This window comes from Petaurus breviceps, unplaced genomic scaffold (assembly GCF_028583685.1).
Source record: "Petaurus breviceps papuanus isolate PSGF00001 unplaced genomic scaffold, PetGlider_PUasm1.0 140, whole genome shotgun sequence".
NCBI classification, from domain to species: domain Eukaryota; kingdom Metazoa; phylum Chordata; class Mammalia; order Diprotodontia; family Petauridae; genus Petaurus; species Petaurus breviceps.
Window position 1 is genome coordinate 47,664,562 of NW_027185698.1, and position 25,116 is coordinate 47,689,677.

General features: G+C 41.7%; 2 protein-coding genes across 4 annotated transcripts in view; one reads left to right on the top strand and one right to left on the bottom strand.

The window, feature by feature from the left end:
- The window catches only part of IDUA (alpha-L-iduronidase), a 71,771-nt gene that overhangs the window by 37,037 nt on the left and 9,618 nt on the right, over nucleotides 1-25,116 (bottom strand). The window lies entirely within an intron of this gene.
- SLC26A1 (solute carrier family 26 member 1) lies at nucleotides 787-24,624 on the top strand. The gene is made up of 3 exons (XM_069071648.1): nucleotides 787-1,879; nucleotides 18,069-18,706; nucleotides 21,867-24,624. Exons 2-3 carry the CDS (start codon nucleotides 18,071-18,073, stop codon nucleotides 23,388-23,390), a joined length of 2,160 nt encoding a protein of 719 aa, XP_068927749.1. The 5' UTR covers nucleotides 787-1,879; nucleotides 18,069-18,070; the 3' UTR covers nucleotides 23,391-24,624.

A 25,116-nucleotide genomic window follows, 5' to 3' on the forward strand; every position in this document is an offset into this window, starting at 1 on the left:
AAGACATTCTTCACAAAATTAGAATTATACAATCCCAAATTTTGAGTCCCCAAGTCAGCAAGCATTCATTAGGTGCTTACCATGGTGCCAAGCACAACGCTAAGGACTGGGAATACCAATACAAGCAGAAAGGAAGACAGTACCTGCCCTCAAGGAGTTTACATTAGAATAGGAGAAGACAGGGGCAGCTAGGTGGCGCAGTGAGTAAAGTGCCGGCCCTGAGTCAGCAAGACTCGAGTTGGTTCCGGCCTCAGACACTTAACATCCACACAAAAAAACTAGCTGTGTAACCTTGGGCAAGTTACTTAACCCCAATTTCCCTCCAAAAAGCAAAAAGCAAATTAAAATAAAATAAATTAAATTAAATTAAAATAAAATAAAATAAGAATAGGAGAAGACAACACAAAATGGGAGGCAGGGTGCACATTGTGAGGCAGATGAAAAGAGAAGGAGAGGTACCCAAGTAGGGGCATTATGAAAAGAGAAATCCAGACAGTCAAGAAAAGAGCCTAGAGAGAAATGAAGGGGGTAACATGACTGATCTAGGTACATTCCTTAAAATAGAGGTTCCCGCTGGAACTGACCAATCAGAGGAAGAAGCTGCAGGGACAGTGTGATCTTCCAGAGTAAGAAGTAGTGAACATCAGGAAATAGACCCTTAAGTCAATGAAATTTAGAACATGAAAATAACATAAGAAATAATTAAGACAAATTCGGTTAATTTGTTATTCTATATAGTGAATATATACAGGGGATGGATGTATTTTGGGGTTCTGGAGTCTCTTGACAGTCTGGGGAAGCCAATGCTCTTCTTTTCAGAATAAGGTTTTTAAACAATTGAAAGAAATATTAAATTTCAGAAAGAGGCCAATGAAAATAAAGATGTAATTTTGCTTCCCATCCACCTTCACAGATCCCCTGACATCTCTCCATAGGCAGAGAGGTGTAAGGAAAAAGAAGGGGTCTATGGACTCCAGATTTAGACCCTCTGCTTTGTGGCTCACAGATAGGTGATAGTAATCATCTGTGACTTCCTGATTTAATTAATTACTCTTCCTAATTATGTGCTAATTGTTCATTTGATTCTTACCTTCTAAATGTAGGTGCCCTGGGTCCAAGCACAGGTTGGTCCCCTAGCTAGCTTGTTCTGACTGAAGTCACACATGTCACTGGTACAACAGGGGAAGAAACCAGGCATCCTAACCCCAAGTGTTCTTGTCTAATGGCTACACTGCATTTTGGCTTGTAGCCTAGACAAACTGACCCCAGGATACCCCAAGTGCTATCTGCTCCTCTTCTGGCTCCCATAGACTGTAAGTTCCCTGAAGGTAGGGCCCCAGTCTTTCCCTTCTCTAGGCTCCCACAATGAGTGGGACTCAATCATTATCCACAAAGTTGAGCGCAATTCCACAGGCTCTTCTAGAAACCAAAAAAGGCCCTTTCATAAAAAATGGCAGAATTGACAAACTCTCCTCCAAGTGTCTTATCATGTGAAGTAAATTCGTTATTCTTCCCAGAAGCCAAAGAACCCTAGCTATTTGTGAGGCTCTGATTACAGGACAACCCACCAGATTAGCCCTCTTAGGTAACACTTGCCTTTGCAAAACACATGAGTCAGCAATCTTTGGGGTAAATAATTGAACAGTAAGCCTGGTGCCCATTGGGTGCTGCTAGGAGGAGGGAGGGATTAGATTGGCCCCCACATGCTGGCATAGTCTGAAGGGCCAGGACCACTTTGTGGCCAGTGGAGGACAATGCCCTAATCCTCCTCCCCAGGGATTCACTCCCCATGGTGCTGCCATCAATCCCTCCTTCTCTCCATCTCTGAGGTGCTAATTCAGGCTAGAATTTAGCCCTGCATTCTCCCCAGGATTCCCAGGTAAGAATTCAGTCACTATTTTTCTTCTTCATTTTAAAAGGTGTACAAGTCAAAGAGGCAGAGTAGCAAAAAAGGAAAAAAACCTGAATTTCAAGTCAGAAGGTCTGCATCCAAATCCCGGCTCTATTTACTGCCTCCAAGGGCAAGTGACTTAACTTATTGGACACTGAGTTTCCTCATCTGTAAAATGGGGGCGGGCAGTCTCTTCCTAATATCTCAGCCAGATCTAAATTTCAGGATCCAATGCTCTCAGCAAAACCTGGAAAGACTTGCTTGGGCAAAGTGAAACGTACTGTGTATAAAGTAACAGCAATATTGTAAGATGATAAGCTGTGAATGACTTAGTTATTCTGAGCAATACAGTGACCCAAGACAAAGCTGAAGGATTATGATGAAAAAGGCTATCCACCCGCAGAGAGAGAACTGATCAGTGTCTAAATGCAGAATGAAGCATACTTTTTTTACTCTAATTTTTCTTGAGTTTTTTGTTTGTTTTTAGTCTCTGTTTTCTTTCACAATGTGATTATTATTGAAACGTTTTATATGACAACACATGTATAACCAACCTATACTGAATTCCTTGCCTTCTCAATGAGGGGATGTGAGGAGGAAGGAAGGGAGAGAATTTGGAACTCAAAGTTTTAAGAACAAATGTTAAAAATTATTTTTGCCTGTAACTGGGGGAAAAATAAAATACCAAATTAAATTTCTGGATCCAAGGGGAATGTAGCTAAGCCTCCCATTGTCCCCCTTGTGCCATTCTTCCTCCTCTTGCCTTTTCTAGTCTTTGATTCCATCCCTTCTTCCTGATCTTGGCATTTTCCCTTTGCCTATTTTAAATGGCACCAAAAAAATAAAAAAGTTGGAATTATTTTAACTAAAGGTTAGATGAGAAATGGGGAATATTGATCAGAAAAATGTCCCTGCTTTGTGCTCCCCACCCCGTCCTTCCCTACAACTATCCTAAAATATAATTGATTAAGAAACTGAGCTAGATAAACTCCAAGAGGCAGCAGTGTCTGTGGCTTGTCCCATGCCCATCCCCTGGCATGAACAGGTTCACACTGGCTGACTTGTTAGAAATTTGAACTGGAAAATGCTAATGCCCAACAGGTCATTAACAAAGAAGACTGATAGAATTCAGTATTTTATGTTGCCAGTGAAGAAAAAACCTGAACACATTTTTCTCCTGGGTGCATGTAGCACAAGGTAGATTTCTCTTATTTGGGGAAGAGGGGAGTTACTATGATTTTTTACTTTTTGACAGTCATTTTTAAATTTTGAGTACCAAATTCTCCCCCATTCTCCCTCCTCCACCCAAATGGAAAGACAAACAATATGATACACATTATAGTGAGGTCAAGGCAAAACCTATTTCAACCTAAGCTTCCCTCCCAAAAAAAGCAAGAAAGATAAAGTTACTACGATTTTTAATTGAATTGCAGTCTGAGCACTGGACATAAAGTTAAGATGACTCGAGTTCAAATATGGCTTCAGACTCTTACCTTCTACATGACCCTTGGCAAGTTAATTACAGTTTCCTCAAATGTAAAATGGGAACCTACCTCCCAGGGTTGTTGTGAGAATCAAATGAGATAATTGTAAAGTGTTTGGCACATAATCCGTGATTAATAAATGCTTGTTCCCTTCCTAAAATCTTTATGGAAATGTCAGATACCATCCTCACAATCATAAGGAATGCTAACCTTCCCTGCGATCCCAGGGACGAGGCAGGAAGAGAAGATGTGGTACAGATAGGTTGGAACGTTTAAAGCACGGGATTTTTTTAAGAGTCTCTTTCCTTCCAGATGAGCCTCGAAGAGTGCCTTTCCTCCTAAGGGTGGGGGGCTGCAGAGAACTTTAACCTCAGAATCCTCCACTCACACTAGGCAGGTCCCATGTGAGGGTGTGTGTTTCTTATCACATGCAAACACAGAAGAAACACAGCTTGGTGCTGTAGCCAGGATACATGGAGTATGAGGTGATTTCCTCCCATCTGGGGAAGTGTTTTAATACACTTCAGAAATGCTTACAATCCAATCTAGCTTAAAAATCTGATTTAGTCTAAAATCTAGGTTAAAATTGCCTAACTGAAGTTGGGGCTCTTAGCATCAGATACAATATTCCATGCATGTGCACGATTTATAATGCTGACTTTTGCTCACTGAATCACAGTAGTTCAGAGGTGGAAGGGACCTCAGAAGGCATCTAGGTCATCACACCTACATACAAGCAAGAATGTCGTCACCCTCTGCTTGAACACTGCCATGGACGAGGAACTCACTACCTCACCTCTGCTTTTTAGGGAGAGTTCTATTTGTTACATAGAGAAAAGGTGAAAAAGGGAAGGGAACAAGCCATTTATTAAGCACCTACTATATGCCAAGCATTGTGTTTAGCGCTTTACAAACATTATCTTGTTTGATTCTCACAACAACTCTGAGAGGTAGGTGCTATTATTATGCCCATTTTACAACTGAGGAAACTGAGGTAAACAGATTAAGTGGTTCACCCAGGGTCACACAGCTAGCAAGTATCTCAGGTCAAATGTGAACTCAGGTCTTCTTGACTCCAGGTTCAGTGTTCTATTCACTATGCCACATAGCGGCCACCAATTGCTTCGATTTTTGCCCTTTGGGGGCAAGTAGAACAAATTTAGTTTTTTTCCTAAATGACTTGAAGACAGTTTTCTATGTAAGCAAGGAGGTTCCAATGCTTAAAGCTGTGTGACCTTGGACAAATCGTTATAAAAAAAAAAAACACCACTCTGAGCCTCAGTTTTCTCATCTGTAAAATGAGGATAATACCCCTACCTTAGAGGGCTATAGAAAGGAAAGCTGCTATTTAAAGCACTATAGAAACAGGAACTATTCTCACTATGAGGTTTTTTTTTTTTGCACAATAAACCTTGTTACTGTGGTTCACACATGGGAAAACACCCTCCTGGGCTGTCATTTGGAAAGCTCTGAAAAACCAATTCCCCTTAAAGCGTTAGTACCCAATTCAATTAACGGTTTCAAGTCATTTATCTTTGTTCTAATATTTAATAAATGCTTACTGAAGTGTTTAGAAATGCCTCTCTCCCCAGAAAATAGGTATTTTAAAGTGAGATGAGGCTATAATCCAAAAGAATGGCAGTAACTTGCAATTCCAGGGTTTCAAGAGTCAAAAGAGACCTGGGAGGTCACCCAGTCCAACTTTCCACCCCATGCATTCCCAACAAGTATTCATACAGCTTCTGCTTAAATAATTCCCATGTTGGAATGCTTACTACTTAAAAAAATTAAAATTTTATTTTTTCCAGTTACAGGTAAAAACAATTAACATTTGTTTTTTTTTTTAATTTTGGGTTCCAAATTTTCTCTATCCCTCCTGTCTTCCTAAATGATACTGATTATACATATGTTTGTCATGCAAAACACTTTCATATAAGCTATGTTGTGAAAGGAAATACAGACCAAAAAAAGCCTACAAAAATAAAGAGAGCAAAAAAAAAAAGGAAGTTTCAGTCTGCATTCAGACTTCCATCAATTCTTTCTCCCAAAGTGGATAGCATTTTTCAATCCTAAATCCTTTGAAATTCTCTTGGATCACCATATTGTTGAGAACAGTTAAGAAGCTGCATCAGAAGTTTAGTATTTCTTAAGACAGTCCTTTACATTTTCAGACAACTTTAATTCTTTCTACTCAGCTGAACTTTGTCTCCCTGTAACCAGAGACCTCTTCTGGTCCCCCAATTCCTAATGTCTTCTTCCCCTTTTAAATGACCCTCATCTACTCTACATAGATCATAGATGTGTGTGTGTTTATTTTATATCTACTTGCATATACCTACATATTTATCTATAATATATAGATATATGTATACATACATATTATAGATATATAATCTAACATATGTAGATGTCAATGTAGAGAACTAGATATCTACATGTTTCTCCCTCATTAGAATGAAAGCTCCTTGATAAGAGGTTGTGGGCTGTTCTTCCTTTCTTTGTATCCCTGCACTTAGCTATACTTGCATGTACAGTGCCTGGCAACTAATTAGAATGATGGCCTGGAGCCAGGAAGACTCTTCTTCCTGAGTTCAAATCTGGCCTCAGGCACTCACTAACTGTGTGACCCTGGGCAAGTCACTTAACCCTGTTTGCTCCAGTCTCTTCATCTATAAAATGAACTGGAGAAGGAAATGGCAAACCACTCCAAATATATCTTTGCCAAAAAAATAACTGAAATGGAGTCACAGAGTCAGACATAACTGAAAACAACTCAACAATAACAACAAATGTTTGTTAACTGACTGACAAAAAGGTAATGGACTGTCTTGAGAGGTAGTGGGTTCTTTCTCATGGAGATCTTCACAAAAAAAGGCTTAAAGGTCCCCTGTCTGTGAGCCTTTTATTTATTTTTTTATATTTTGATAACTGTATTTCAACATAATTGATTTCCTTTGTAATCCTAAGAATTACGTTTTATGCATTTAAAGACATGATTCTGAGAAGACATCATCAGACTGCCAGAGGGGTCCAGGACACACAAAAAACAGTTAAGAACCTCTGGCCTAAGTGGCTTCTGATGTCCCTTCTAACCCTGAGATTCTGGGAAGTCACAGATGTCCTAAACCTCAATTTCTTTGTAAAATGGGAATGGGGATGGCGATGGGGATGGGGATGATAATGATGATGATGATGATGATGATGATGATATTTGCAAAGCCTCCCTCCCAGGGGCGCAGTGAGGAAATCACTTTGGCAACCTTGAATCACTTAAGAAATGGGAATTATTATCATTACATTCCCTCTGCTCCAGTATTTAGGGAATGGAGTGGGTATGAGGGTGTGTGTGGGTGTGAGTGTGTGTATACAAGCTGCTTGAAACCAGAGAAAGGCAATCAGTAAAGGAGGTGGGGGTCTGTTTACAGTGGAGTAGGAAGAACTCTGGACTGTGCCAGGAAGACCTCCTGCAGAACCACGAGTTGTCACTGCTGTTATAACACTAAAAGGCAGCCTTGATCAAACATACCAACAAGGTGACTCCTCTCCTTTGGTCTCCAAAGGCCATGATGTGGTCTATGGTCCTGTGGAAACCAGCACTTAGCCTGACGGCTAAGCATAAAAAAGTGTTTATTGACTGACTGACAGGGATATGGATGGGTTATTGTTGAAAGAAAGTTAGGCTGTGCTAGAAAGAAACACTAGAAGGTGTGGACCACTTAATTTCTATTAATTACATTTCACTTTCAGACAGAGAATTACAAAGTGTGGTGAGCTTTACCATGTGGGCACACTTGGGAGACGTGACCTCATAGATGTCTAAGCCTGGCTTTTCTAGGCCCTATCATTCATTCACCACAGCTTACTCTAGGACCTCTACATTGCAAATCCAGAGGATCAGGGTTTCTAGGAGACAGTGACAGCAGAGATAGGAAGTAGGACCTTCCTAAACCTCAGTATCACACAACTGGAAGGACTTCAGAGGCCATATAATCCAACCTGCATCTGATCAGAAATCCCTATAACAGTATCTCTTACAAGGGGTTATCCAGACTTCCCTTGAATACCCCCAGCAAAGGAGGTCTACCTCTTGAGACAGCAGCCCTTCCACTTTTCTTGTTCTTTGGTCGTTTTGGTCGTCTGACTCTCTGTGACCCCATTTGGGGTTTCCTTAGCAAAGCTATTGGACTGGTTTGCCATTTCCTCCTCCAGATCATTTTACAGCTGAGGAAACTGAGGCAAACAGGGCTAAGTGACTTGCCTAGGGTCACACAGCTAGTACGTGTCTGAGGCTGGATTTAAACTAAGGAAGAGGAGTCTCTCTATTTACTGTGCCACCTAGCTGCCATTAATGGACATTCCATTCCACTTTGGGATTGCTCCAATTTTTGGTTAAGTTTTTGTTCTCCCTAGGTCTTCTTCTCTCCTCCCAGCTAATCATCCCCTAGTTCCTTTAGTCAATCCTCATATGTCAAGATCTTGAGGTCCCTTTACCATCATGACCATTCTTCAGCTTATTTTTTGGTGATTGCATTGTTTTAGGGAACTCCCAATGAGGAATTCCCTCCACCAATACAGGTCACACATATTATTCAATTTGTCATCTTGGAGAGCTGTTTGGGTCTCTGAGTGATTAAGTGATGTTTCCAGAGCTGCACAGCCACCATAAATCAGAGAACTTGAACTCAGGACTTCCTGATTCCAAAGCCAGCTAGTATCAGTTACACCACGCTGCCTCTCTCAGCTTCTCATAGTCCTTCCTAAACTGAAGTGAACATGACATTGTGAATGATGGTTGACCAGTGAAGGTCTGGCCAATATTATTTTCAATATCATATTAATTCTTTTGGTTGAAATATCATACTCTTGACTTATATTGAGCCTAGATCTTTCTCAGACAAACAGTTAGGTGGGCACCTCTCCTCTACATTATACTTATGAAGCCAACTTTTTTAATCCAACATGAGCCTTTACATTTGTCCATATCAAATTTCATCTTCTTATATTCAGCTCAAAGGTCTAGCCTCCCAGGAGATTCTTAGATCCTGACTTTGTCATCTCACACAATGGTAAATCCGCTTGGCTTTATGCTATCTACAAACCTGATAAGATGCCACCTCTATCTTTACTGATGTTATTAATCAAATGTTTAATAAGGAAAGATTCCTGGAGCACTCTAGGGAAGGATCTCCCGACAAGTAACATCAGCCCATTAATGACTGTCTCATCAAGGCAGGACATTAACCAGTTCTGAATCTAACCCAGGGATGCTCAACCTGGGATCTACAGATAAATATCAGGAACTCTGTGAACTTGGATGGGAAAACAATGACATCTTTATTTTGACCAATTTGTAACTGAAATTTACCATTTCCTTTACTTAAAAACACAATTCTAAGAAAGGGTCCATAGGCTTCCCCAGACTGCAAAAGGGGCCCAGGACACAAAAAGATTAAGAACCCTTACTCTCTCTCCTATCAGCTACAAAAATAGCAAGAAAGAGCTACGGTTCCAAGAAGCCTAGCATGTATGGTGGCCACACCCCAGTAAAACCATCTTGACAGACAGGCTAAACCAGGCTGAGGGTAACCGATAAGCCTCAGACCCATTGGTGAATTGAGGCGATGGATACCCCAAGCATGTGAAGACTTCCCCCAGTGGAATGGGCGGATGAGAACACTTTGTTCCAATGGCCACTGAAGGCAACTGAGACAGGCGTTGTGATGCCATTAGAGCTTGGTCAGACACTGAAGACACCAAGGTCTAGTCCATCCCAAGCTACCTGATGACTGTGGAAGGCGCTGCCTCACTTTTATCTAATTCATGCACGAATCATCACTAGTCTCGCCTTGGAAAATGAAGCACAAACAACTACTCCTGAAATCGAAGTAAACCGTCCCAACAGCATTCCCATGATTTGACAGTCTGCCATTCCTAGATAACTCTCTTTACCATGCCGGTACATTTGGGAATTGCACCAATTGTTGTTGTATAAATCTGGTCATGTCGGTCCTTTGACCTTTGAGCCTCAGTTTTCTCATCTGTCCAATGGAGATAATAATATACTACCTTATTCAACCAGTCAATTAATCAATCAGCAAGCATTACTTTATTGACTAAGTGCTTGCTCTGCACCTGGCCTTGGGCCAAGCACTGGGGTTTTAAAAAAAGACAAAAGTGAGAAATTTGCATGATTGTAGTGAACAAAATGCTTTGGAAACCTTGCAGCACTAGGGCAGTGTATGAGAGAATATGTGTGTGTGTTAATGAAGTTTATTCAGGTTTCTTAGTCTCTCCATACTCCTGGATCTAGGTAGCTAGGTGGCTAAGTCAAGAAGACCTGAGTTCAAATACAGCCTCAGATACTTACTAGCTGTAGGACTCTGGGCAAGTCACTTACTCTCTGTTTGCCTCAGTTTCCTCATCTGTAAAGTGAACTGGAGAAGGAAATGGCAAGCCACTTCAGAATCTTTGTCAAGAAAACCCCATGAAGAATATGATTTACAGCATCACAAAGAATCAGACACCACTGAACAAAAAAACATTTGGTCCCTCCCTGTCTTTCCAGCCTGATTTCACCCTACTCTCCCTCAAATTCTAAGTTCCAGCCAAACTGGACAATTCTTTCTGGCCCTTCAAAGTTCTGTCCTTTCCCACCTCTGTCATTTTTCTCTGTTCATTCCCCATGTAGGGAATACTCTCTTTTCCACACTGCGTGCTATATTCTTACCAAGTACTTTAAAGTCCATCTCAATGGCTGCTGTCTCTATGACTTCCCCTGTTGCCAATGACCTTCCTTTGAGACTGCACATAGCATTCTGTCTTCACCTCTACCATGCCCTTAACATGCAATGTTTTGTGTCATCAATGTTTGTTTATCTTCTTTCCCTACCAAGCTAAGTGGCACAGGAGCTGGGATTGTGTCTTATGGAAACACTTTCTCTTCCCCAGCTGGGAGTATGGTTGTCTGTTGAACTGAATTTTTCTTTTTTAAACTTAACACAGTTCTTAGTGAATGTTGGAGCTGGAAGGGGACACTGGGGATTAACAATTCCCAGATTTCCTAGGGTTCCCAAAGAACCCTGGTGTTCTTTGCCAATGTGAATAAGGTTTCCATGAGAAAAATCCTTCCTAAGATATTAACTCTGAAATCACAATTGAATTAAATATTTATTATAGTGACTTATGGCCAAGATAACTGCCTGGACAGAGGCAGATGACCCAGCTCCCTTATGACTACTTTAGCAAAAACATAATATTTACACCATGATCAAGAAATCCCATGAGAAACTACAGTGAGTGGCTTCTTCCACCCCTGAAATGCACAAAAAAAGTTATGCAGAAATATGTAGGCAGTCAGAAAAGAAGCAGACTACTCCAGGACCAGCACAGGCAAACAAGACAGGTGGTCAGGAAACCTCGTGGTGAGGAGCTTGGGAGCCTTGGGAACCAGCAGCTACCAGAGCAGCAAAGCAGCTTGGACAGAAAGAGCCCAAGTCCAGGGACTCCACGGTCTCAGCTGGTCCTAAGATCCCAGAAAGTGACCTAAAGATACAGTACTTTGTATGCCAAAGATCAGGGGGCAAGGTCAAAGCCCAGAAGTCAGGTCCAGAAATGCAGGGGACCTAAGGCAAGAACACACAAAGCCAACTGCCCCACTTCAAAGTCTAGCAGATGCAAAGTGTGGCCTTGACACAAAGACTCAGTTCAGGAACTAAAGCCAGAGGTTAAGTACATCAAACACAATGTCAACTATGATCAAACATGATTATAGTCCTAAAGGTCTCCCAAAAATTCTGCTCCCAAAAGAAACAAATAATTCCATAACAACTACATATAGTGATACAGTGGAAATCAATGGATTTTCTACAAGGACTACATGAATACCTAGAAGAAAAAGAAGACATTTTTTTAAATGACATAAAAACTCTGGAGGAAAAGGAAGAAGTAACTTAGAAAAGAAAATGGCAAACATCATCCAAGTTACAGACTCCCTAAAAACCAGAATAGACCAAAGAGAAATGATTTCATTAGATAGCAAAAAATATTTGAACAGAATCAAAAGATTGAAAGAAAAAGAAAATGTAAGATATTTGGCATCAAAAACAACTGTCAAAGATTGTTTTAACATGTAATTGGGGGAAAAATAAAATATTACATATTATTTTTTAAAAAAAGAAAACCTAGACACTCTACTTGAAGAAATCATATATGAAAACTGTTCAGATCTATTCAAAGCGAAGGGCAAAGGAAAGACAAGAAAGAAGGAACCCCAAAACAAAAAGTCCCAGGAATGTCAGGGTCAAAATCCAAATCCACATCAAAGAAACAAATACTGCAAATCAACTAGATGCAAACATTTACAGTTCAAGGAATTATGGTCAGTATCCCATCTTGGAATATGATATTCCAAAAGGCTTAAAAAGATGCTTATAACCAAGAGTAACTTTCCCTGCAAAGATCAGAATCGGCCTTGGAGAGGAAGAAGGGAGTGGCAGGGATAGACTTTTAATGGAACAGAAGACTTCCAAGCAAGGAATGGTCTGAAGGGCTTCCAAGTCCTTCAAGAGAGAACTTTTGTGATGAAAAGACCAGAGATGAGTTGGGACTTTGAAATATAAATAAAAAAGTCAAGAGAAATTTAGAAAGATTAACTTATTTGAGAAATCGGAAGGGGCCGTATGATGATGTGTTAACATTCTAACAGGGGAGAAGAATCAAGTGTCTTTTCAGAAACTTAATATCTTCAAAGGGTATTGAGGGAATTAAACAAGAAAAACAGAGGACCTGGGCAGGGTGGATTTGGTTCTATTTTGAGGGTTAACTTTTCAATGAACTTTCTATACTTATGAGGAAAGGAGGAAGAAGGTGATGGAACTCACACCTGGGGTCCATGAGAAGATATATATGATAGTAATAATAATATTAGCTACATATAGCTACAAATAATAATAATAGCTTCACATAATAATATAACAAAAATAATAATAACTAGCATTTATATCATAGCTCTTTAAGGGTTGTTGAGTGCTTTAAAAATATTATCTGGGGTGGGTAGGTGGCGCAGTGAATAGAGTACCGGCCCTGGAGTCAGGAGGATCTGAGTTCAAATGTGCCCTCAAACACTTACTAGTCATGTGACCTTGGGCAAGTCACTTAACCCCAATTGGCTTGCCTTCCCCTCTCCAAAAAGCAAAACAACAACAACAACAAAACAAAAATATTATCTCATTTTGATCCTCACAACTACCATGAGAGGCAGGTTCTATTATTATTCTCATTTTACACAGTTGGAAACTGAGGCAGACAGTGGTTAAGTGACTTGCCCAGGGTCACATGGATAGAAACTATCTGAAGTTGGTTTTAAACATGTTCACTGCATTGCCTGGTCGCCCCATGTTTGACTATACAAACACGGAGGAAGAGGGTTGGGAGAGTGGGGATGAAATGAAGCTCATTTTTATATGAAACAGAGGGTTTAACACACAAGCACATGTACACAGTCTGGTGTAGAAACACACAACTCAACAGGGAAATAATCTGAAACTGAGAGGAGGGGTAAAAAAGAGAATGAAAACAATACCGGGGTGAGGGAGGGGATTGTTATAAATAAAAAAAGGGTCTTGATACTGAAAACAGGAGTCAAAAGGGGAAAAAAATAAAAGTAAAGAACTAGAATCTAAGAGGTTGTCCATCAGATGGGGAATGGCTGCACAAACTGTGGCATATTAATGTCATGGAATATTATTACTCCACAAGAAACGACAAAAGAGGTGATTTCAGAGAGTCCTTGGGTAGGATGAACAGTAAGAACTCTGACCAGCCAGGCCTCCAGAAGACCTGTGTCTGGTGAAGAGAGCTACCCACGTCCTGGCACAGCAATCATGGATGCACACAAAGCGTACAAGGAGACACCTGTTTTTGGACAGGGTTGAGGTTCAGAATCACTTTGCTTGACTATGCTTATTCGTTAAAAGAGGTTTTCTCAGTTGTTTTTTTGGGAGGGCAGGGGGCTCTTTTTTTGAGGGGGGAAGATAGGGCAGTTGGACTTATTGATTTCCCCAATGTCACATGGCTAGTTTGTGTGTGTGTTAAGTGTCTGCATCCGGATGTGAACTCAGGTCTTCCTGACGACAGGACTGGTGCTCTATTCACTGTACCACTTAGCCACCCCAGTTTTCTCAGTTTTTAATCAGGGAGGATGAGGTTAGGAAGAGGTTTGTTGAGTTGTGCCCTACTCTTTGTGACCCCATTCGTGGTTTTCTTGGCAAAGATACTGGGAATGCTTTGCCATTTCCTTCTCCAGTTCATTTTACAGATGAGGCAAATAGGGTGAAGTGACTTGCCCAGGGTCACACAGCTAGTAAATGTCTGAGGCCAGATTTGAATTCAGGAAGATGAGTTTTCCTGACGTCAATTCTGGTACTCTACACACTGTGCCACCTAGAAAGAGAAATAAATATATGCCCAAAAAGGAGGGCCATTGAAACTTTTTCTTTTAATGTTCAAAAGGAAACAGAAGGAAGCATAGAAAAGAGGGACAGTTTTGAAAGTCATCACTTTCATTGTGATGTATTAATTACATGATATTGTGTACCTTTTAAAAAAGTAAGTGGCATGAAATGGAGTTTCATAAGCAATCCCATTTTTATCTTCCGCTGTGTATGGAAATCTCTTTCATTTTAAAAATGAAAAAATTTATTACTTGCAGAATACTTTTTTTGGTATGAATATAAGTCTTGCTTCCTTCATTTTTCTTTGAAACCTTCACACCAGCCCAGAGCAAGGAAGAGATTTCCCCAAAGTCACACGGCTGTTCCTTACCCCTACCTCTTTTTTGGGCCCTTCTTTGCCTCACCAAGATGGGAATATGCCCCTGAGCTATAAGAGGCATCCTGTGGCATATGCACTCCTGGGGGGAGGTCTTACCCACATGGACAGGCTTTCAGGACAAGTATAGAATTGCTTTGTGCATGGGGAGAAAAAACTGGCTTTGCAGTCAGAAGAAACCTGGTTTAAATCATGCCTCTGTCACAGGCTAAACCATGGTTCTATGGGCACATCATTTAACCTCCATGAGCCCATTCTCTCATCTGTATAATAAAGATCATAAGGCTATATAGTCTTATGATCTTACAATCAGCCTTAGGTTGACAGATTTCATCACAGACTTGGCCAGCAAGGGAGGATTTTTTTGCCATAAAAGTAACTCAAGAATTATGGTATAAGTAAGTGTCTGATCTCCATTACTGGAGAGACCCCCACCTCCAACCCAGGGTGAATATTGCATCTCAGATTTGGAAGGTATCCTAAGGGGCCACCTAGTAAAAACTTGTACCTGAAAAAAAATAACCTCCCCAAAGTATTCAGCAAATAAACATCCAGCCTAGAGTGGAGTATCTTAGAATCACAGACCTAGAACCAGAAGGCACCTCATGGGCAATCCAACCCAACCCCTTCATATATGGATAAGGAAACTGCAGCTCAGAGGGGAACCTGATTTTTCTAAAGTCACCTAGTTAGTGAGCACCAAAGTGGGGACTGAAACTCAAGTCCTCTGAGGCAAGAACAGCCTTCATCCCACAGTACCACACCCCCTCCTTTCAGTGAACCCACAATTCAACTGCCATCCAACACTTTACTATCTCTTCTAGCCTTGTGGCATCTGAAAATTTTATATAAGCATCCAAGCCAAATCATTGATAAAATGTCTGATGATATCACACTAAACACAGACATCTGGGACACTTTACCAGTAAACATCAAGTCATTAGTGACTATTCTTTGGGTGCTCCATGTTCCAAGGTTCCCTGGACTAGCAATGATCAGCTTCATAAATATGATCTCAGCTACTAGCTAAATTGGTTTATGAAACATCGATCTGGGCCAGGGGTTCTCAATCTTTCTTGTGCTCAGACCCTATTGGTAGTCTGTTGATGCCTATGGATCCATCCTAAGAAAAATGGTTTTTTTTTAAATAATATTTTACCTTATTATTTTAGAAACAATATTTTACATTTTTTTATTTTGACCTCTAAATTCTCTCCCCCACTTCCCTCCCCTCTCCATGAGGTAGAAGTAGGCAGTTTAATTTAGGTTATACGTGTGCAATAATGCTTTTAAGTGCATATAATAAAATATGAGTACAAAGAAAATTGATTGTTTTAAATACAGATATGAAATAGATAAACTTAAGGACCCAAAGTTAAGAGCCTTAATCTAGACCAACTTCTTCATTTTATAGAGGAAAAAAAAGTCCAAGAGAGGGAAAGAAGAGCTTGCCCAACATCACACAGCTAGCAAATGGCAGAACTAGGACTAGGACCCTGATCCCTTGACCCCCTGACTCTGGCCCATCAATAAATTATGCTTTGTTTTGAAAGTATGAATCAGGAAAAAACAAAACAAAACCTGAGCCCTATGAGAACATTTACTGCAATGGCAACACATGACAGGCAGGCTGGCTGGCAGGGGAATCGTCTCTAATTAAGTCTGTGCTCTGTCTACATGGAATTAATGTTCTTGGAAGCTGGGAACTGCTCTGTGGAGACAACGCCAGAGATTTGTGGTGAGTGCGTCACTACAAGGCATCAATTTGGTGTTAATAGCAATGACGAAGTTAGGAAGGTGATGGCTAAGAAATTCCCTCTCTCCCACCCTTCCCACAAAACAGTACAAAAAATAGAAGAGAAGACACAGTCAGGGGATCAGGGAGAGGCTGAGAAGTACTGAGAAGCAGAAGGAGAATAAAGCTAGGGCAGGGAAAGACTGTAAGATCAGACACACTCAGGGGATCAGGGAGAGGCTGAGCAGTACTGAGAAGCAGAAGGAGAATGGAGCTAGGGCAGGGAAAGACTGTGAAATCAGCATCCTCCTGGAAGCTGCCTCCTAGGAGAGGTTTTCAATAATAATGGGCTTATAGCATTAAAAGCAAAACTCCTGGAGGCCTGTGTGTGACAAGAAAGGAAATTGCTGGAACAGGAGCCAAAGAACTTGGATTCATTTCCTAGCCCTACCACTTTTGGGGTGATCTTGGACAAGTCACTTCCTTTCTTTGGGTCTATTTCCTCATCTTCTGGAGGAAAAAAAGAGGGTGTACTAAACATCTAGGTAGCACTCTGTCCACTGTGCCACCTGGTTGCCCACAAATGGTGGGTAAGTTCAAAAATGGCCTGTGATCTGGAAAAGTAACTGATGCAAAAACCTGTTAGCTATTTTACATGATTGCACATGTACAACCTTTATCAGGTTGCTTGCCATCTCAGGGAGGAGGAAGGTAGGGAGAGAATTTGGAACTCAAAACTAAAAAAAAAGAATTTAAAAAATTGTTTTTACATGTAATTGGGGGAAAAATAAAATATTTTTAAAAAACCTATTAGTGGCAAGTATGTAATTCTATTAAGTGATGCACAAATACTGTTCTCCAAGAGGGCAGAGGACAAGCAGGATAGTGTCGTAGTTACTGTGCTAATTTGGATTTACACTTTTGAAAAAGCCATATGAAATAGATACATAGTTTCACATATAATCTTCTATTTGTATCTGTTGTCTGTGGGCACATTTGTTTGTGATTGTCAAGTTCATAATAAAAAATGTTTAAGCACTATATAAACTATGTAAATAGCCACAAGCATGTAATTATGGTTAACAGATATTTACGAAATATTACTTCATACAAGTCACTGTCCCAAATGCTGGAGATAGAAACTTCAACGTAGAAACAATCCAATCCCTACCTTCAAGAAGCTTACACTCTATGGGGAGGAATACTACATGTATATGTACATGCATCCACTTATTTGATGTAAATTTAAGAGGGAGGAAACTAGAAACCTGCAGGAAGAAGGCAGGAGACAGGAGGGTAGGTATCAGGAAAGACCTCATGTAAGTAGTAGTTACAGAGGTGTGCTTTGAAGGATGCTGGGGATCTATGTGGGATGTAAAGGATGAGAGACTGGAAATTAAATGTCTAAATCAGAGGCTCCCAAACTCATTTGGCCTACTGCCCTCTTAAAAAAAATTACTCAGTGCCACCCTAAAAATATACTTTCTTTAACCCTCTAATGATATTTTTGAAATTGGAGTCATTTCAAAAAAATATAAGATTTTTAAATGTATCTTAAATTTAATAATTTATTACAAATTTATGGGTTTTTCCTGCATTGAAATTTTGATGACACAATATTGTGTCATGTAACCATATAATATGGTATTGTAAATAAGACTTTACCTGCACATATTCCTACCGATGCATGCTAGACTTCCTGACTATGCACGACACACTCACCTACCAACACTTGCTTGTTGAGACCTATCAGTGAACTTGGACCACTGATCAGTTATAACTTGTATTTCATGTGTTTATTTGGAAAATAATGTAATCGCCATGACTTTAACTCTGTTACACAGCAGATGAAACATGTATGAATGGTTTTTAAAATTTTTCTTATCTCTTCTTTCTTTGGGCTTCCACTGTCCCCTTATTTTTATTCAATGCCCCCAACTGCACACAATGCTACTAATGCGCCCCCATTGTTCCAGTGCCCCCCAGAGAGAAGTATTACCCACTTTGGAAATCTATGGTAAATAAAACACTCCCTCTGTATGAAAATAAAAGAACAAGACCTTTGGGCTGGCATATCTGGGAAGAGCTGAAGTCTGGGCTTCTGGCTCATACTTGTTTCTTTCTCCTGTAGGCATGCCTGTGCACAGCATGAATGCTCCCAAGATGGATGGGCAAGCTGAGCTGGACAGAGCAGATCCTGGGCTGCAGATTCCCATCCTCATCCAGAGACAAGCTCCATCTCAGAAAAGCTTTCGAGAGATAGCAAAGGCCAAACTGAGGAGGAACTGCTCCCTGACCCCAGCCAGGCTGAAAGATGCTGTTCTGGGTTTCTTCCCTGTGATAGGCTGGCTTCCTAAGTATCGCTTCAGAGAATACATCATGGGGGACATCATGTCCGGCCTTATCATTGGGGTCATCTTGGTCCCTCAAGCCATTGCCTATTCCCTGCTTGCAGGCCTAAAGCCCATCTACAGCCTCTACACGTCCTTCTTCGCCAACATCATCTACTTCTTAATGGGCACCTCCCGGCATGTGTCTGTGGGCATCTTCAGCCTTCTCTGCCTCATGGTGGGCCAAGTGGTGGACAGAGAATTACAACTGGCTGGTTTTGACCTGAATGAAGACATCTCCCCAACCAGCAGAAATGGCAGCAACAAGACCTTCCCAGCTTCTGACCTGCCTTTGGGAGGCATGGGTCCAGAATGTGGCAAGGAATGTTATGCCATCAGCATTGCCACGGCCTTGACTTTCCTGGCGGGTATCTATCAGGTAAGAGTCCCATCCCATAAAAAGACTCCCTCCCAGTGATTCAAACCCTTTCTAGCGTGGGAACACTTTACTGACTTAACCTTCAAGAACCCCAAATCACCTTCAGAGCATGAGAAGGTATCAGAAAAAAGAATGACCTTATAGCTTTTTTCATAACTATTATATCATTTAATGTTCCCCAAAGCCCCTTTTATAGAAGTGGAAACTGGGGGCGGCCAGGTGGTACAGTGAATAGGGCACCAGCCCTGATGTCAAGAGGACCTGAGTTCAAATCCAGCCTCAGACACTAGCTGTGTGACCTTGGGCAAGTCACTTAACCCCAATTGCCCTGCCTTTCCCCTCCAAAAAGAAAAAAAAAAGTGGAAACTGATACTCAGGGAGAAGCAATCACATGCAAAGGTCTGTTTCTCTGCCTCTGACAGTTCACTCCCTTTACTAACTGTCTAATTCCAGGCAAGTCTCTTTGGGCCTCAGTTTCTGCATCTGTAAAATGAGAGAATTAGTCTAAATGATCTCAGAGGTCCTTCCCAGTTCTAAAACTATAATCTTTTTTAAAAATTAATTAATTTCTTTATTTTTAGTTTTCAACATTCACTTTTATAAGATTGTGAGTTCTAAATTTTTCCTCCTTCTTTCCCCTCCTCCTTCCCTAAGACAGCACACAATCTGATATTGGCTATACATGTACAATCATATTAAACATAAATTCCACATTAGTCATGTAGGACTATAATCTTTACCTTGGCTTTAGTTACCCTCTCTATGGAACGAGGGAAAGAGATGGACTAGATTGGGAGTTCTTAAGCTTTTTTTTATGTCAAGTGCCCCCTCTGGCAATGTGGTGAAACCTATGGACCCTTTCTCAGAATTAGGTTTTTTAAAAAAAGTATCTATATATTTTATTGTGTTTTTATTTATTTTGCTAAATATTTCCAAATTACTTTAATTTTTTTCCTTTTTTTTGTCTTTTTCATAATAATGTTTGCTTATTTTTAATCATATTGCTAAATGTCATTTGGAAGTTTGTGAAAATAATGATGTAATTTTTTTTCCACCCAAGTTCATGGACTCCCTGAAATCTATCCCCCCCACCCTTTAGGGGGTCCATGGACCCCAGATTAAAAACCCCTGGACTAGATGGTCTTTGCGGTCCTTTCCTGTTCTGACACTTTGCAAGTCTGTGATTTTATTACATGCTCAGTATCAGGAGGAGAGGATAAGAAAGTGCCCGGGTCTTTCTTTAGTTTATCTCTGAGATAAGGGAGACATAAAAAGATAACCACAAATATTGGGCAGCGTAGGACTTCCTGATACATGCCAGGTACAAGCAGTAAGCTCTGGAGGAGCTCAGACGTCAGGGAGCCTTCAAAAAGGAAGGAGGCTTGAAGGATGGGTGACATTTTGCAAAGTCAGAGTGCCAAAAAAAAAAAAAACAGCATTCCTAGTAATGATGGCATCAGTGATAATGCCAATAGCAACCACATAAACCTTTCCTCACAAAAGGGGATAGTAATCTTGAGAATAATTATGCAAAGATTACAATATCCATTTTACCAAGGAGGAAACTGAAGTCCAGAGAAATAAAGAAGCCTGCCCAGTCACAGTACTAGTGAATGAGAGAGTCAAGATTCAGACACAGCTCTTCAGTCTCTGCAACTGGAAAACAGCAGGAAGGAACAAAAGTATGGAATCAGGAATTAATGAAGAACTATCTGCTCTGGGGGTGGGGAACCTGTGGCCTTCTAGGTCCTCAAGTACAGCCCTCTGCCTGAATCCAAACCTCACATCTCTTTAGATTTAGTCAAAGGGCTACACTTGAGAACCTAGAGGGTCACATGTGGCCTGGTTCCCCACCCCTGAATTTCTACTCCATGGACAGAAAGCAGACCAGCCGGACTATTCCAGGACAATACTTTTTAAAATTGATTTTTTTGTTAATTTATTTTGCTTTTATATCACCCAGAACTCCCTGTATTCCACGCCTTTCCTCCTCCTACTGAAAGCCATTCCTTTTGACAAAGAATGTTTTTCTAGAAAAAGAAGGGAAAAAAAATCATCAAAACTTCTCAATGTAGCAAAAAAAAAAAAGTCTGACATTGAATGCAATGTTCCATACCCCATGGGTACAATATTAATAGGGAAAATTATTCTCTTGTTAGTATGACAATGCCCAGAAGGCAGCTTTGGGACCCAGGAGTGTGTTCATTAAGAGGAAAGCCAAGTTGGTGTAATGAAGAAATTGCATGGCCAGGGAGTCAGGAGACAAGGCATCTGATCCTGACTGTCACTAACTCACAGTGCAATCCTGGACAAAGTAATTTCATAACTCTTAGCTTCAGTTCCCCCATATAAAAACTGAGGGAACACAACTCCTAATTCCCTTCTACAATGAAATATGAAATTTTTTCTTTCTGCTGTCACATGTGAAGTTTTTCAATTGCATCAACCCAAAACAGATAAGTAGGATCTATGTTGGGGCTGTCATTTCCATCAGTGCAGGGAAGACCTACATTGGCAAAACCATGGATCACTGAAAGTGGGAAGGTATGGCTTAAAACTAATGTCTGGGTTACCTTCATGATTAAAATGCCTATGACCCTGGATGCGGACCTAGTAGACATAAATCCTTTTACCCCTCTGGTGTTTTCCACCTCTGCACGTGTAATCAATCCACTATGGATCCATGCTTTCACTGAAAAGAAGGCTTCTCTAATGATGAAATTCCAGGAATGGTGAAATGCTGCTGGGGGAGACATTTTTTCAGACACTGACGTACTAAGTGACCTTGGACAAGCCCACTCCTTCTCTGGACCTTAGTCTTCTTAAATATAAAAATGGGAGGTTTGAACTGTATGGTCCCTGAGGTCCTTTCAAGTTCCACATTCTAAAATGAAAAGCAGAAATGCCAAAATCTGTCCAGCAACATCCTGAGTGTGGCCCAAACCATATTAAAATATAATGAGAAATATTTAACAAAACAAATAAAAATTTAATAAAACATTGATAACATTACATTTTAAGACTAAGTCAATACGTGGTATGTAGGTTAGTGGCCCCAATCTGTATTTGCATTTGTGTAGTTCTAGATTCACTATTTTGTCCTAAAGTTTTCACCTGCCCCTTTTCCCTACCCAGATGACACTCCATATTTTGTTTCTAGGTTCTGATGGGACTTTTTCGGCTTGGTTTTGTTTCCACGTACCTCTCACAGCCTCTTCTGGATGGGTTTGCAACAGGGGCTTCCTTAACGATCTTAACCTCCCAAGTCAAATACCTCTTTGGAATAAAGATCCCCCGTCACCAGGGATATGGCATGTTCCTTGCCACATGGGGGAACATGATTCGAAACATCACCCAGGCAAACATCTGTGATGTCGTCACTAGTGCCATATGCTTAACGGTGCTGGTGACAGCCAAGGAGCTAACAGACAGGTACAAGAAAAAGATGAAGATTCCTCTGCCCACAGAGCTGGTCGTCATTATCACTGCCACTCTGGTGTCTCACTTTGGGAGTCTCCATGAGCGCTATGGTTCCAGCATCTCAGGGGACATTCCAACGGGGTTCATTCCCCCCAAGGCGCCCAACTTTGGCTTGATGCACCGTGTAGCCCTAGATGCTGTTCCCATAGCTGTCATTGGATTTGCCTTCACGGTCTCACTGTCAGAGATGTTTGCCAAGAACTATGGCTACACCATCAAGGCCAACCAAGAGATGTTTGCGGTTGGCTTCTGCAATATAATCCCATCTTTCTTCCACTCCTTCACCACCAGTGCAGCCTTGGCCAAAAGCCTGGTCAAGACCTCCACAGGGTGCCAAACCCAAGTGTCCAGTGTGGTCAGTGCCACCGTGGTATTGTTGGTTCTTCTGTTCCTGGCTCCACTGTTCTACTCCTTACAGAAATCCGTCCTGGCCTGCATCATCATTGTCAGCTTGAAGGGGGCTCTGTGGAAGTTCAGAGACGTGCCCAGGCAGTACCGGGTGAACAAAATAGATGCCTTGATATGGTGCATCACCATGGCCTCTTGTGCCCTCATCAGCACTGAAATTGGGCTCCTGGTTGGTGTCCTCTTCTCCATGCTCTGTGTCGTGGGCCGTACACAGCAACCACGTGTGGCCTTGCTAGGCCAGATTGAGAACACCATTTTTTACGAGGACAGCAAACAATATGAAAACCTTCTCCCTGTCCCCAAGATCAAGATATTTCGGTTTGAAGGCCCCCTCTACTACGCAAACAAGGACTTCTTCCTAAAATCCCTCTACAAGATGACAGGCCTAGACCCCACATTAGAAGCAGCAAAGAATAAGAAGCATGAAAGGAGGAAGCCTACCAGGGATGAGAGGCACGTGGAAAAAGGAGTCCTTAGAGAATTGGGCCAAGCTGATACAACCTGTCGCCTGGTCCCTAAACAAAGTGAATTTCACACCATCATCATTGACTGCTCCTCAGTACTATTCCTAGACACTGCTGGCATTAGCACACTTAAAAATGTACAGAAAGATTACAGGGCCATGAACATTGCCATACTCCTTGCGGGCTGTAACCCGTCCGTGACAGATTCTCTGAAGAGAGGGGGCTTCTTTGGCAACGAAGACCCCAGCGTGAAGGAATTACTGTTCTACAGCGTACATGGCGCAGTGCAGTTTGTCCAGGCCAGGGAGCAAATGATGGACTCGACGGTCTAGGCCTCAGACCCCTTACGGTCCCTAAAAGCCAGACAGGGAACACTCCCACCCCGAGCCTCAGGAGCCGGGAGGGGCGAAGGCAGCCTGGAATCCCTACTTTGGAAGCAAATATAGTTTAGGGTTCAAATCCCAGCACTGCTACTCACAAGTTGGGTTGCCTTGCATTGGCCCCCTCTGAGCCTCAGCTGGCTCTTTTGCAAAATGACTAAACTAGGTCACTTTGATGGTCCTTTGTAGCTCTCAATCCTGTGATCCTAGAAACATTACTTTTTGGAAAAAAATTCTAACCATTATTGAACATCTCGATCTTTCTCTTATGTAAAAAGAGAACAACAGCCTGAGGTCTGCCAGCCTGGGACTTTCCCTCCTGGGTTAGAAATACCAAGGAAGAAGAGGTGAAAGGTCTGAGAACTGTCTGCAGAAAGACACCACACCCAAGTGCGCCTTACAGTGAGTCACACTGTCATCTGCACACGGCACTGTCTGTCTGGGCCGACCCAGGCCCTGGCCTCTGAATACAGTAGGTGCTTAATAAATGCCAGCTGGATGAAGGAATGAATGTATCTTCAGCTTGGGTTGAACTAGGAGTCTCTTCCAATTCTGCAATCTTGGGATTCTATGAACCCCACACTGTAGCTATCTGTGTGTTTCTATGATGCAGTAGTCTCCTTGTCTTGGGAATGGCAGAGAAGTGTAATGGCCAATGAGCGAGTATTCACAAATAAAAAAGCTTCCCCTCCCACCCCTCCACCCTGCACACCCACATACTCAGAAACTTCTAAAAGCTCTTGTCCTTCTCACAGACACCCCACCACACTTCCCTCTCTCCCCCACACTCATATATGACACCCTCATACATGCAGTCCCACCCTCCTCACCTCTTCCTGTCACAACACACCCACCCCTTTCCACACACTTGTGGTTGTCATTGGAGGTGGGTATAGAGCAAAGAGTGCTGGGCTTTAAGTCAAGAGATTTGGGTTCAAATTCCGGTTCTGGTACCTTGGGCAGGCTGCTTTAACTCTCTGGGTATGAGTTTGCTAATCTGGATAATGGGGAGAGTGAGACTCACACAGCCTACCTCACAAGGGTACTGTGAAGGAAGTGCTTTGTAAACCTTAAAATGCCACTGCCATGGCTGTTTCTGTCACTATAATTATTAGAGGCCATAGGCTAAGTACTGGACTCCACAGACAGATCAGACTTCCCTGCTGGCTTCTCAAGAAGGAACCAGGTCAAAGGAATAGAATCCAAAGGAAAGCTACAAGCTTTCCCTTCTCATCCCTTCTTGAAACTGGAGAGTTTCTGAACCAATCTCTCCACTTTTGTCTATCTGTAGTCAACACTGGAGGGCGAGAGAGGGTGGGCTCCTCCTGAGGGTCTGTTGGCAGTAACTTCTGGGCCCCACACCTCAACTGCCGGCCTCCCCAACAGTGCTCACAGCCCCTCCCACCATGATGATGAAGGGAGAACTGCAGGCCTAAGATAAGGCGGCACTGGGAAAAATGCATCCTCAGTATCTCCCTCTGCTTCTAACGCTTTGTCCTATTCTCTCTCTCTCTCTCTGTTGTGCTAGAATTGATAAAATATATGGCGGTAAGCCTCTATGAACCATCCACATTCACTTTCACTTTGAGTAGGGTTCACACCCTTTATAAGCCTCAGATTCCAAGACGAGGGAGTTGGGAATGGTGGAGAACCCGAGACCTTGAGGCCACATGTGATC

What these genes read in the sequence shown, in the direction of transcription:
- SLC26A1 (XM_069071648.1), top strand. Translation starts at nt 18,071, where the DNA reads ATGCCTGTGCACAGCATGAATGCTCCCAAGATGGATGGGCAAGCTGAG. An exon ending in TCCTGGCGGGTATCTATCAG is followed by an intron (nt 18,707 to 21,866) that starts GTAAGAGTCCCA and finishes TTTTGTTTCTAG; the next exon opens with GTTCTGATGGGACTTTTTCG.